Source organism: Nanorana parkeri, unplaced genomic scaffold, assembly GCF_000935625.1.
Source record: "Nanorana parkeri isolate BGI_ZX_2015 unplaced genomic scaffold, ASM93562v1 scaffold8, whole genome shotgun sequence".
NCBI lineage: Eukaryota > Metazoa > Chordata > Amphibia > Anura > Dicroglossidae > Nanorana > Nanorana parkeri.
In genome coordinates, this window is record NW_017306276.1 from 492,317 (window position 1) to 506,333 (window position 14,017).

The 14,017-nt window shown below is 41.2% G+C and overlaps 1 protein-coding gene across 3 annotated transcripts in view; it reads left to right on the forward strand.

Moving 5' to 3' along the window:
• ALG5 (ALG5, dolichyl-phosphate beta-glucosyltransferase) overlaps nucleotides 1-12,623 on the forward strand; it is a 27,011-nt gene extending 14,388 nt beyond the window's left edge. For 2 of the 3 annotated variants that reach the window (XM_018554095.1, XM_018554078.1), the window contains exons 6-10: nucleotides 1,818-1,931; nucleotides 2,056-2,115; nucleotides 3,878-4,029; nucleotides 9,328-9,413; nucleotides 12,037-12,623. In XM_018554095.1, the coding sequence (XP_018409597.1) occupies nucleotides 1,818-1,931; nucleotides 2,056-2,115; nucleotides 3,878-4,029; nucleotides 9,328-9,413; nucleotides 12,037-12,152 (528 nt within the window). In that variant the 3' untranslated portion in view covers nucleotides 12,153-12,623. Of the gene's footprint in view, nucleotides 1-1,817; nucleotides 1,932-2,055; nucleotides 2,116-3,873; nucleotides 4,030-9,327; nucleotides 9,414-12,036 lie in introns of all 3 variants that reach the window. The other variant, XM_018554087.1, reaches the window with a different exon arrangement.
• The last annotated feature ends 1,394 nt before the right edge of the window (nucleotides 12,624-14,017 follow it).

Sequence of the window (14,017 nt, forward strand, 5' to 3'; positions counted from 1 at the left end):
ATTCCTTATTACTCTCCGTCATTCCTATACATGTATCTTCACTCTACTCATGTGTTGTCATAGTGTGTAAATTCCATACTGCAAATCCTTGTACATTGCTTCTGCTTGTTGTAGTGCAGTCCCTTTACTCCCTACCCTATTCGTGTATTTAATCATTGCCTAATTTTTTTTTAATGATATTCAAATTTTTTTACTCGCCTGATGTTTCATATTTTTTGTATGTTCTTTATTTAGGATAGAGGCATACAGTCACAACAATAGTGTAAGCCAGTTATAGATTTGACTCATAAAATAACAAGTTAAATTAGACATAGTAAGTAACATCTTGAACTTAAAGTCTACATAACACCATCCTAATATATGAGATGAGAACATAAACTGGCAGTTAATATGCGAATGTTAAATACTGGGATATCGCCATCCAATTTTTAACTGTAGAAAAAAAAAACATTTGCCATAAAAAAAATAAAGGGGCAATTAAACTAGTTTCTTCCTCCAATCCCCACCTCCACATCCTTTTGGTTTAAAGTTCAGAAATGTATATTTTTGAGAATACCTACAGTATGTTAATTGGAACCAATAGCTTTTTAATGTAGCGATATTTTGTAGTATTGTGTATATTCTTAAAGATCAGGCTGTAAGCTTTCCAATGTAAACCATTAGCAGGTCTTCATGAGATTTTAAGGATTTAGAAAATAAGTAAATAATTAACTTCATATTAAAAACAGATGGATAGATCAGGTGGGTGAGTGATGGGAGATGTCCCATATTTTAATTACTGGCTTTCGTATGCAGACTGTAAGTGGCCATGTGTATATCAGGGAAAATTATCAGTGTTACAGCTGTTGGGAAAATTACAGTTAGACTCTGAATATTCTTAGTTTTAACATTTCAGAAATATTGTTAGGTCATTCTGCAAACACTGCGTGCCTATTGGCCAACTACAGAGCTAATAATAGCTAATTTTAGAAAGGATCTTTTTTTATAAAAAATTGCAGTTAATTTTAAGAGTCCAATTAAGTTTTAAATTTACAGTAACCTGGGTAAAATAAAGAGCTATATTCTTGTGTTAGCCAAGGTCTCTTGCACGAGAGCCACTCAATGGCTTGGATCAGCCTATTGGATGAACCACTGTCTAATGTACCAGCTCTGGTATTGGGCTTTGTATAAGCTAAGGCATACTTCACTGGACATGATTACAGTTTCAGGTTTCCTCTTGGCTTGCCAACCTTCAGCAGCCACAGAGACCAATAAAGAACTAGTGAGGCACCTTGATCCCACATTTCCACAAGGATTTCTAGTTAGGAGGGTTTTTTCTAGTCTAGGGCTATAGTTTCTTGTTATATGCCTATAACCAGTTGTCTTCCTGCCTGTCACATGGGCAAGCGGGGTCCCTCTTCTTCTTCTTTTGCAATGATGGCAGTGGGTGGTCTTCTTTGCAGCAAAAAAAACGCGCTCATGCTGTGACATTCAGGTACCAATATTTACAGCATTCCGCTGTACACCAAGGCTGCATGATGATGCGTCGCACAGGGAGGTTGTATCATTAACTGACTGTGCTTTCAGGAAATGATTGAGTGATGCTAGACATCATTCAACCCACAAATTGGGGCTGGATCTAAGCAGCTAAGGAGGACACAGAGGCAGTGCTGGAGCTGTGGAGAGAGTAATGTTTTTTTTTTGTTTTTTTTTTTAATGGGGGCAGGGGGGGGGGAATGGAAGCCTGTGCAGTCGGGCTTTAGTGGTCTATATAAGCGCCATAACTTTTTGGTTTGGCTGCTTTTTAAGATTCTTCATCTGTTTTACATCTTTTTCAGGGAACTCTGGTGTCACGAGGCAGGACTGTATTAATGGCCGATGCTGATGGTGCCACCAAGTTTGCAGATCTAAAAAATGTTGAAGATGGACTTGAGAGTCTAAAACCCGGGCCAGTGAGTATTGGTTATTGTGGCTTTAGGTTTTGGCATGGAGGAACTAAGCTAGACTTTCTTTTTGCTGGTTTATGTATTACAGATTGTGCTATTTTGATGCTTGTGTTTTGTTTTTTGAAACTAGGATAACTTGGCAATATCATGTGGGTCACGGGCGCACCTAGAGAATGAGTCTATAGCCAAGGTAAAATATTTTTATGTTCTTGAATGTATTGTAGGATTCCAATAAAAATAAAGTAAAAGGTTAAAAAAATATTTGCAGATATAAGAACAAATCTGGCTATTGTGCATGTATTGTTCAACCTTTGTGATTTAAAGTGTAACTCCACTTTTGAGGAGATAATAGCCTCCGCTCTGCCAGTTATATATATTTTGAGGATTTTAGCAAATTTTCATTAAAGAGCATTGCCTGCTTCTTTACTGTAGGGGACAGGACATTTGAAGGGTACGCCTGCTGTACATGACCCTTCTAAATGTTGTTAAAGTAGCAGAATCTCTATTTTGACATCCCTGTAGATGTGTAATATATGATCAAAGATGTACATCTAAGGTTGGCGTTTGGAATGCCTGAAATTATACCTCAAGCTACTTTGCAGACTTCTGGAAAAAGCAGTAAATCAACTCACAAGCTGTAAACTACATCTGTTGGGTTGTCCTGTACACAGACAGTATGGAGAGATCACATCTTCATTGCTTCCATTGGTGATATTTTGTTTGACTATTTCTGAAAAGCAAAGTACAAATGTAAAACTTGCTGTACCCCCTATTTCTCCTAACAAGCATTTCCTGACATCAACTTTAATTCTAAACATTAAAATAATGTGTAAACACATGCAGAACAAAGCAACAGGCCACTGAACTGCTGCTCTTCCCAGTTTCGCACTCTCCTTCCTTTTTGCTACCTTGCCACTCTTGTCAGCTGTATACCAACTACACCAGCACAGCATGTAAAATGAAGAGAAGTGAGTCGCTCCCTATGCCCGGAAGTACCATGTATTTCTGTTCATCCTTGGCACTTAACAACCCCCTTTCCCTAATATATAACCATAACTCCAAAACTTGAACATGACTCCCAATACTTGACTCGGAGGCCAGGTTCCAGTTTCCGGAGCAGCTCTGCAAACGTAGTGTGGTTTTTTTTTCCCCCCCTGTTTTTATTGCATTATTTTTTTTTGTTACCTTTTAAAATGGGCTTTTTAGGTGCGTTCCAGTGCATTGCATGCATTTTTTATGCGTTTCCGTGCATTCCAGACCAGGGAAATGAGATGAGCAGTATTTTTTTTTTTTTGTCTGGAAAGGAATGGACTGCGCTAATGTGAACAGAGCCCAGAAATATTTATAGGGATACATTCGTAAACTTTTTTGGTCCAGAAACAAACTGTTCTGGTCTGGACATGATCCGGACATGGTGTGAACAAGCCCTAAAGGTAACCTAATGTGTCCCCAAAACGAAGCCTCAAATTTAATTTACTCCCTTTTGTATACTCGCCTTGTTCTGTGCTGTGTTCAACCATGCCAAATCCTCAAGACTGCTAAAGTCTGATATCCTGAGCTTTGGGCAGATGCTGTATAGTGAAAGCAACCAGCTGATTGTCCCCGCATTCAGCTAGCACATCAGACCATAGACCTCCTGTATAAATATGGAGGACAGGACAGGAGGGTGGAAAATGAAAGCTATCATCGGATTGGCTGACTCCATTTTTCCTTTAGAATTGGTTCACGCTTAATGTGTTTTCATGCATTATTCTACATTTACCTGGGCAGGAAAGAATAAATCGTTTTTTAATTGGACATGTTCAATTAAAATAAAATCCTTAAAAAATGCAACACATGTTGGCGCATAGTTTTTGGTATGAGCTTAGCCTTACTGTAGTGTGACAGGAGACCCCCTTCTTTTTTGAGGTGTTCGTAAAGATCTAATCTCTTCTACGATTTTTTTTTTTCAGCGTTCTGTGTTCAGGACCTTCCTTATGTATGGTTTCCATTTCCTTGTCTGGTTTTTGTGTGTCCGGGGAGTCAAAGACACACAGTGTGGCTTTAAGTTGTTTACAAGAGAAGCTGCTGCCCGCACATTCACAGCTCTTCATGTTGATCGATGGTGAGTTTCCACTTCAACATGAATATTATATTTATAATATCAGTGTGGTTAATACTAAACTACATAATGGATTAGTAATGGTACACTTTTTATTACAGAAAGGCTTCTATAGTGTCCTTAATGCAGGATTCCTTTGTCATTGTAAAACGCATATACTGCTATTACAGAACTGCTGGCAGGATTGGGGCCCACTAAGGGCTTTGCACCCTTAACCTTTTAGTGCAAGGTGTGGAGATAGTGGGGGCATGGAATATAGGAATCCAATATACTGTATATAGACTTATTACAGGAACTTTTACTAGCACCATTTAGAATACATTTAATTTATCTATTAAGAGTATATAGACTGGCGTGTGTGCCAAATCATCATCCACTCTCTGGAATTCTCCTACCTGCAGTAGTAGTGTCCTCCCCTTTAAATATAAACAGTCCCTAAATATGTACATCTTTAATATTGCCTTTCTATTTTCTGGTGTTCCTTAATCACACAGACAACAATTGCTTTGTTCCATTTAACAGCCAGGTGCATGCAATCTGTGAGATCTGTACATGGGGTGCCTATAGACATTAAACAATAGCAAGCAAGGAAAAGAATAGATTGGTCCTGTTCAGAAGTTTGCATGCCCTTGATTCTTTATCTTGTGTACTGCTCCCTTAGAGTCAATGATGGCTTGCAGCCTTTTGTGATAGTTGTGAATTAGGCCCTTCATTTTGTAATGTTGTAATGCTGACCATTCTTCATGGCTAAAAGCCTCCAGGTCCTGTGGATTATTTGTTTGTACACCGTCAATGGCATGTTTGAGTTCTCCACAAAGTGTCCCAGTGATGTTGGGGTCAGGAGATTTTGATGGACCCTTCAGAACCTTCCTTTTTTTTTCTGCAGCAACTGATTGGTAGATTTGGCCTTTTGTTTCATATCATTGCCCTGAGGAAAGTTCAAGTGTGCCTCATATGCAGCTTTTGGGTTTATCAATGCAATGCTTCCTGCAATATTTCCTTAAAATATGCTGAAATCCTCTTTCCATTAATTTTGACTAAAGTCCTGGTGCCACTGTAGCTCACACTCGCACCAAAAAGAACAGAGATCCTCCTCCCATGTTTTACGGTAGGGATGATGTGCTTCCCTTCATGGGCCTTGTTGACACCTCCCTAAAAAAATGCATCTATAGTTAAGGCCATAATTGAACTTTATGGTCACATCACTCCAAATGATTTTGTTCTAGAGGTTTTGAGGCTTTTCTGGTGCTTGTTTGCATATTGTCAGTGGGTTGTATCGTGGCACTGGCTAACATTGTACAGATTCTGCTAGGGGTATGCAATGTATGAGCACAACTGTATATCAATATGTCCAGCTAAAGATGAGCACATATATTAAAGCAGCTTGACATATTAACAGTGACGTGCACCTCTCACATTTAATGACCGAGGTATGGATCTGAGACCTTTTGCTCTGGTTATGATTTTAGAAGCCGACTTTAGCTCACATTACTAACTGGAGCATTTTGAATTGGGTACTTATCGTAAATCGACCCCTTTCCAACTGCTTGTTATACTGATTATAAATTGACGAGCTGTTGTCCTTTTTTTTTTTTTTACTCCGATCACTTTGTGTCCGTCCAATAATTGTAGCTTCCATAGTAGCTGGGAATTTGGGGGTTCCACGGCTGCTGGAGCCTCTGGGTTTATATGCATGCTCTGAAGGTGGACAGTGATGCAGCCCGGATGACAGGACACCCTGCTGTAGTTGAAGATTTATTTTTATCTTTACTAGCAGATTGTTAACATTCCTCTTTCCCGGGATTAGCATGTGGTGGTATTTTCTAAATATTAACAATGTTTCTGTCTCCAGCAGTTGACTTGCCATCTTTAACTAAACAGTGCTGTCTCGATAGTGTGCGTGTCTCAGACATCCTCAATCACACGTATAAGTGCTGCCTTTTTCCCTGCTTATATTTTATATGGCAGCCATACTAAACGTATGAGCAATCCTAAACTAGAGCTGAGGTGTGATATGGTTAAAATCGGAGGAAATGGTGCCTGGTTACAGACCTGTTTTATCATTTTACTAAATAGCAAAGCTAATGAGCATTATAGGTGACCTGTATAGGCTTTAGTTCTCCAACCAGTCAGATTCCTTCTGCCATACTGGTGGAGGTCAGGAAATAAAGAGAAGGATTCAGTTGTGAGCAATACACCGTATTTCTTTAACACATGATACATGAAGATCATAACGAGTTTCCTTCTCAGTGTAATCTATCAACCTAAAGGTGCCCACGCACCTTGCGACCTTATCGTAAGGTGTGTGGAAGGCGTGCGACCTCTCCTACTGTAAGGTCGCACGACTTTTATCTTTTGAACATGTTCGAAAACCCGCCGAGAATCGTACGATTGTCGGCGGGTGTGTGGCATGTTCGTAAGATAAATGCCGCACGGGCCGGTGTGCGCATGCGCCCACTGCCCCATCAGCACTGCAGTCATCAGAAGCCCACTCCTCAGCGGGGCGGGCTTGCGATCATCGCAAGTACGATCTGCCTGTCCAAGATAGGCAGATCGTACGTTTTTTTAATTACCTTACAAGGTGTAAGGTGTGTGCCCAGCATAAGTAGTATCGCCCTACCTACTGGTGATGGCAAATATGAATTTCCACCTGTGTAATTGGCGAATAGGTAACGTAACTGATCAATCAGCTCATTCTCAGTTGCTCTCATAGGAATTGATGACGCCATATTGCTGTGAAGAGCTGACTGCCATCTTCTACCTGACATGACATGTATGCCTTTTGATAAAGCGCCAAGGAACTCTTGCACATGCCTTGACTACATAAAGTAAAGCTTCCTGATTTGTTGTTGATTGGTGATGTCAGCATGAAAAGCTGATGAGTCTCACACATATATGGGCAGTGCCAGCTTAAAGTGACACTAAACTCGGGAGATCAATCTTAAAAATGCATTCAAGTTCCTGAATTATTAACCTTATTTGTGTTTCATTCAGCTGTGGATCTTCAAATCATCTCTGAATTGGTGCTGACACTGTGATGGAGGGAGTGGGCAACACAGAACACACACGGAGACCGAAAGTAGTTTTATGGACCCTTGGCGAAGGGAGCTTTTATTAAGGGGTTCAACACAGGGATTTTAGCAGAGGGGCAGGTACCCCCAAGATGACAGTCCGACTCAGCAAACATCAAGTCCACAGGGTCACGGACAGCAAGGTTTAAGTTCAAAGGTGGAAGTCTCAGGCAAAGCAAGGGTTAAATCCACAGGTTCATGGGCAGAGGTCTCATACAAAGCAAGGGTTAAAGTGACACTAAAGCTTCCCCCCCAATGCTGCTGTAAGCACTTACATTATGTGATGCCTCTTGATCCGGTCATCTTCTTCCTTCCACTCGTTTCCGACAGTCCCTCCAGCGCTGGTGCCGGTGTCTGATCCACCGCAGATTCCTCGGGCCTCACAGTGTCTGTCCAACGTGCGTGCTCCCGGCTGCCTAGCTGCGTCCATTGAGTTTAATTTTCTCTTCTCTCCCCTCCGCTCTACTGCGCAAGCACCCGCACACTTCACAGCGGTTTGGGAACGCTTCAGACAGGAGCAAGCGGCGCTGGAACAGATGAGTAATTAGGTATTTGCCTAATTATAATTTTTTTTTTTTTTTTAATCATGGGGCATATCTCTAGTCCTTGCTAGCAGTAGATATATGCCAAAGAACAAAAGACTTTAATTATACTTAAAATCTATAGTGTCGCGGACAGAAGTGTAAGGCAAAGCAAGGGTTAAATCCATGGGGTCACGGGCAGAGGTCTCAGACAAAGCAAAAGTTAAATCCACAGGTTCATGGGCAGAGGTTTTATACACAGCAAGGGTTAAAGTGAAAGTAAAGCTTCCCCCCCCCCCACCCCCAATGCTGCTGTAAGCACTTACCTTGTTTGATGCCTCTTAATCCGATCATCTTCCTTCCACTCATTTCCGACAGTCCCTCCAGCGCTGGTGCCGGTCTCTGATCCAAAACAGACTCATCAGGCCCCACAGGACTGTTTACAGATCTGTTTTTATCATTTTACTAAATAGCAATGCTAATGAGAGTTATAGGTGAACTGTATAGACATCAACAATCCATATACCCATTGACCGCTTATCCATAATAAGAATGGTTGGGTGCACCGGCAGTCGAAGGATGGCTACCGTGCAGTAATACAAAAAAGTATGGACACCGGCACTCCAAAGGTAGAAGTACGTCTATTTATTGACACACGTGCAAAACATGCTCATTGTGACGTTTCGGGGTCACGCAGGATCCCCTTCATCAGGCAGAACTTTAATTATTTTTAAAAGCTATAGTGTCACGGGGAGAAATGTAAGGCAAAGCAAAAGTTAAATCCACAGGCTCATGTGCAGGTATCTCAAGCAAAGCAAGGATGAAATTTGCCAAGTCACAGGCAGCACCCTTAGGCAAAACAAGGGTTAAATCCACAAGGTCACCAGCATAAATCTCAGGCAAAGCAAGGGTTAAATCCTCAGGGTCCCTTTTAAGGCCACAGCTAGATCCCTGGCATTGCTCCTACCAAGCCTTCCCACAGCCCTTGTGAGAGGCGCAGGCACGAGAGGGGAGGGACAGAGGTATGTCCCCTGATGGCTGTGCGATCGCGGCCTTTGTTCCCGGGTGGCTGCCGGTGGCAGAAGCACTGGGCCCCGTGCGCAGGCGTAGGCACATGGATTCAGAGATGATTTGAGGATCTACAGCCGAGTGATACACAAATAAGATACATTCTGTTATTAGTTAAGATACTTGAATGCATTTTTAAGATTTAACTCCTGAGTTCAGTGTCACTTTAAAGAGCGCAGTATCTCAACAATCTCTGTGTTGGCAGGGACATTTGGCCTGTGCCTCAGGATAAAGCATATAAAAGGATCTGTAGCGAACTCGCCTAAGTAAGCAGGTCTTACCATTTCTTCTTTTACTATTTGTCTAAACAGTGCAGTTCAGATCAGTTTAATACAATTTAGCGTTTTAAGGATATGCTCACTTTTTTTGCATTTTCAGGTGTAGAGATTGTAGTTTTTGTAATCTAAAGAGTACAGTGTGCATGTATTTGTTTTCTGATCAGCTCTCACCGATGTGATAAAAAAAAATCACTTCTGTGCCTTAACCTTCTTATCTTTGTAATTAACCTTTCTGCTCATAATAAGAGGTTTCTGAACAGATTAACAACCTCATCTCTTAAATGGCCTCCGCATAGAAATGTAATGACATCTGAAATAGCCTCTGTAGCTCAGATCAATATATTGTATCTCCTGTTTATGCAGGGCGTTTGATGTGGAGCTCCTATATATAGCTCAGTGCCTGAAGATCCCAGTTGCAGAAGTTGCAGTAAACTGGACGGAAATTGAAGGTAAGATGAAGGTGTACCATGCAGTATGTAGTCATGAGAGCTGGAATTTTCAGTGATGTCTAGACAGACGGCAATATTGAAAGCTGAAAACGTCATCTCCATAAGTGATTTAAATAAAATATGCCGAAACCTTTGATTCCCACTGCTGATTACTCTTTTATGGCAACGTAATGCAAAAGCGATTTCTTCTTACGAAAAAACAATATAGACCCACAGCTAGGCAGAGCAGAGCTCCTGATGTCACCACGCTGAGCCGGACGAACAGTTTTCTTATCACTTTGCTGCCATTTGTCCTGCTGGTATGATCCAGCAATACCCAATGCCTGTACTGTTTACACCATTGTGAGTACGCATTTTTTATATAATAAATTGCATTTTATTGGACGTTACGCACTATGTCCTTGTCCTTTTTCTCTTTCCACCTGGATTTATACTGGTACCTGTGATCTGAGGAGACCTTATCGCCTTTTTCTGTGCATGGGCTTCCCTCCCCCATTAAGAAGGGAAAAAGTGCATTTGACCTAGCTCTGTGGGTCTACCTCCCCAGGTGAGCATTCACTTGTTATCATCACTCACTGGGTGGAGGTGAAGGTCTGCCTGCATTGTGTGATTATCCTTACCTGAGAGTTATATGCACATTGGCTGCGAATCATCTGAGGAATTTTTTGCACAATCACCATTGTTTGCGTTTGTTTTTTCCTTGGGACTTTTTTTGCCTATATTGCTTTTTTGTATGTGTGTAGATATTTCTTTTGCCTCATTTGTTTGAAGGCTCATATATGTGACTCATTTATATATGTTTCAATTTATTAGATATGTATGATTATTAGCTCGGCACAATATTGTTTTTTCACATTTTACAGATATTTAGTTATATCCTTAGTGCTTGGTAGCTCATATTTCCACATTACACTTACTGGCGCTGATCACCTTTTATTGTTTAGTTTTAGATTTCTTCATACAGTAGTTTCAATCTGTTCTATAATATTGTTGCTCAAACTAATAATTAGGAGCTGGGAAGATTGGTTCCAGATCACGTGATCACTGCGATTAGCCATTCACAGCAGGGGGTCCCGAGGCTGGGTGTCACACGGAGCGGTTATCGGATGACAGCCCGCCATGACGTCACCACAAATGCGCGATGACGTCATCGTGCATGCACGGCGATCTTATTGATACCTGCCGGTGGCCATCTTGGTGATGGACGGCGGCACAAAGAGAAGGGGACAGTCACCCAGCAGGATAAGGTATCCCGCCGGGTCCCCTCCTCTCCCGAAACTGTTGGGCGCTCAGTCCATGACCAAGTGCCCAACTTTTCAGAGGGAGGTGACAGCCCGCCGTGACGTCACTACAAATGCGCGATGACGTCATCGTGCATGCGTGGCGATCTTATTGATACCTGCCGGCGGCCATCTTAGAGAGGGGACAGTCACCCAGCAGGATAAGGTATGCCGCTGGGTCCCCTCCTCTCTCCCGAAACTCCCCTGTGTTTTGTTTCTCCTCTGTGAGTAGAAAAAGAATGTTTTTGTGGGTTTTTTTTCGCAAGAGGAATAGTTTGAAACATTAACATTTACCGCTAAATACATTTTCCCTAAAAAACAAAGTATTATTCACCTGGATACAGTAAGTAGTTAGACATATATTACAGTTTACTAACACATGCCACAGTTGCAAAACTGGGTTCAGGCTTAGAGTTTGTTTTACCTTCATCATTAAGGGGTTGAAGTTTGTCGGGGTAAATAAAAATAAAAAAAAAACATTTCTCCATGTTTTCTCCATTCAAAGAACCAGCAAGTACTGTAAACTCCCCGTTATCCAGCATTCACGGGGATTGATAGATTCTGGATAAATGTAGTTTCTGGTTGCATGAGAATTACTAATAAAAATAGGTCTAATTAATGGCATACCCCATACTATACTATTGTATAACGTAAACTCTTATTGACTTCATATTCGTATTGAAATGCAGTAATCGGAAGCAAATTTAGACAAATAGACGATCGTTTCCAGGATAATGCATGCTGCAGAACAGTGAGTACACAGGGGATTTTTTTTGGGTTAGATGAGAGTCCTTGTGATTGGATTACCGGATAACAGAAAGTTTACTGTGCAGGGAAATACCTGTTGGCCTTCCAGAAATGCATTATACTCCTAGTCTTCTAGTGGACCACATAAACCCTCCTAATCTCCCATCTCCACAACATAGACAAATAATCATTCTGTAGTCCCAAACTCAGAACTAGGAAAGCTAATTGAACTTCTCGAGAACGCAGGAAGTGTGCGCAGGACAGCTCTCCCTACTGCTTCATCTTCTCCAGCTCTGCTACAAGAAGACTTTGCAGAGAGCAGAAAAGACCATGTACAAGCATGACTTTCTGGAATGATGTGAGTGTCGGAGCCCTGGAGTACACTCTCTGCAGAACAGAGTTCTAAAATGAACAGGGAAGAATCTATTTAGCAAAGAAAACTGCTGACACATGGAGGAACTCAACGCATGACCATCACAGACCCCACAATCAGTGTCTTGTTGTAAAACCTTCCAATAATAGTTGGCTTTGATTGGTCATTATATAGCGCATATACACTTTGCATTTGACAGTTTTTGTGTTTTTCTTGTGTCTAGGATCCAAGCTGGTGCCTTTCTGGAGTTGGCTGCAGATGGGCCGAGACCTCCTTTTTATAAGACTACGTTATCTAACCGGTGCCTGGAAGATGGACACTACTGGCAAATTGAATTAGCTAGTTTTATCACGGTACACAGGGAAACATGGAAGCCACGAGGTGTGAAGCATCATGGGTAACTTTGGCACGCTCGTTGCTGCAGTAAAGTGCTGGAGTCTCTTTTCCTAATCTTTGCACTGATGCAGAAATCTATTTAATGGTATATTGGAGTCGTCTTCTGTTTCATACATGGTGGTAGCAAATGTGAACGTTCTGATACTATATAACGCGTTCAGACACTGCTGGTACAGATACATGACATTTGTTGTCTGTAAACAGGTTAATGGAGAAAGCTGTTCACTTCTTATCTATTCATTTATATTATTAAATGCACTACGAAATCCAGCGTGCAGACGTTTATGACATCAGTAATGTTGTGATGAGATATTCCAAAGTTGGCATACTCTGCCTAATATATACTATACTGTAACTCAATCCCTGCAGGATTCTTGGTGCATTGCATTAGTCAGGATTTTCTAGGCACATTCTATTCTTATCTGTCCTTTTTTTTTTCTCTCTCTCTTGTCTCTTGTCTTCCTTTTATTAAAACCTGTTTACCTGCAATGCAGTTTTCTGTTTTAAATGACTGCCATGAGTATGCGCAATCCAGTGTTCTTTTGTCAGATGACTTTCAGAAGAAAAAAAAAATAAAGTTTTTTTATATGAAATAAAATGCCACACCTTTGTTTTCCCGTATTGTCCTGGAATTGGAGAGATACCTTTTTAGTAAAAGGGAGACACTTACAAAAAAAATTATTTCTACTCAAATTAGAACTTTCTGGCTGCAATATCCCACACTATTGTACACTATAGTGTATTGTGTCAAACCTCTTGTAATGTTGGTTTATATGTGGATGAGATGGCACTGTTCTGTATATATGGTAAAGTATAAATATATAATAAATAGGCCTTTTTTCTTTTTAAAAAAAAATTTTTTTGCAGTCCAACTTTCTCTTCTGCAGCTGTTAAAGCTTTTCATGCAGAAATAATAGATACTTGCCATGTGCTCATAATTTTATTTAGACATCCCCTGCCCAGTATGGCTGTATTTAGGAATAGAGAGAACAAGCAGAAGCTTAACCACTTGCCGTCCGCCCGTTGTAAAAAAACGGACGGACGGCAACGCAGCATTGGCGGATTGCCGTCTCCAGACGGCATTTTTTTTCTGCTCGCGCGCGCCGCCTAGCGGGCACGCACGGGCAGAAAAGACCCGACCAATGCAAACACATCATAGGCACAATATGTAGGCCTCTACGGCTGACCTCTCCTGAAAATGGTCTAGCTGTTATGCTTCAACATTGGCTTCAGTATTTTCTGAGTCACTGACAAACCTATGCAGTTCTGAATTTCAAAATGTACTAGATGTGTGCTTGTTCCAGGTCAACCAGTCAAAGTAATAAAGGCAGAGATGGCTAGATAACTGGTTTTCTTTCTCATCCAATGAGGGACACAGAGAAAGCAAAGCCCTACTTCTACCAAATGGTGATTTTCTCACAGACGCAGTACAGAACAAGCATGGTAAGTTAGTAATGGGGAAAAGATTGATGTCAGGGAGCCTACAGGCAATACTACTGACTTGTTCTGTCATCTGCTTTCCCATTTATTGTGCACCACTTTGAAAGTTCAGGTACTTTTTTTAGGGTGCTGTACCCTTCACATCCTGCACTGCATAGTTCAAATATTGCTATTAATTATTGGAAACTATATGAGTTGTAGGCAAACACTGGAGAATCTGTAGTGCCACATAAATATTGTAACTCAGATCCACCTAGAAGAGGGAAGTCTGGGGGGGTATTTTCCATTAGCATCTACAGTATAGGACCAGGTCTACAATTTGTTGCCTTCAGCACCCTAATTAGATGCAGTACTGTCATTAAAGCGTA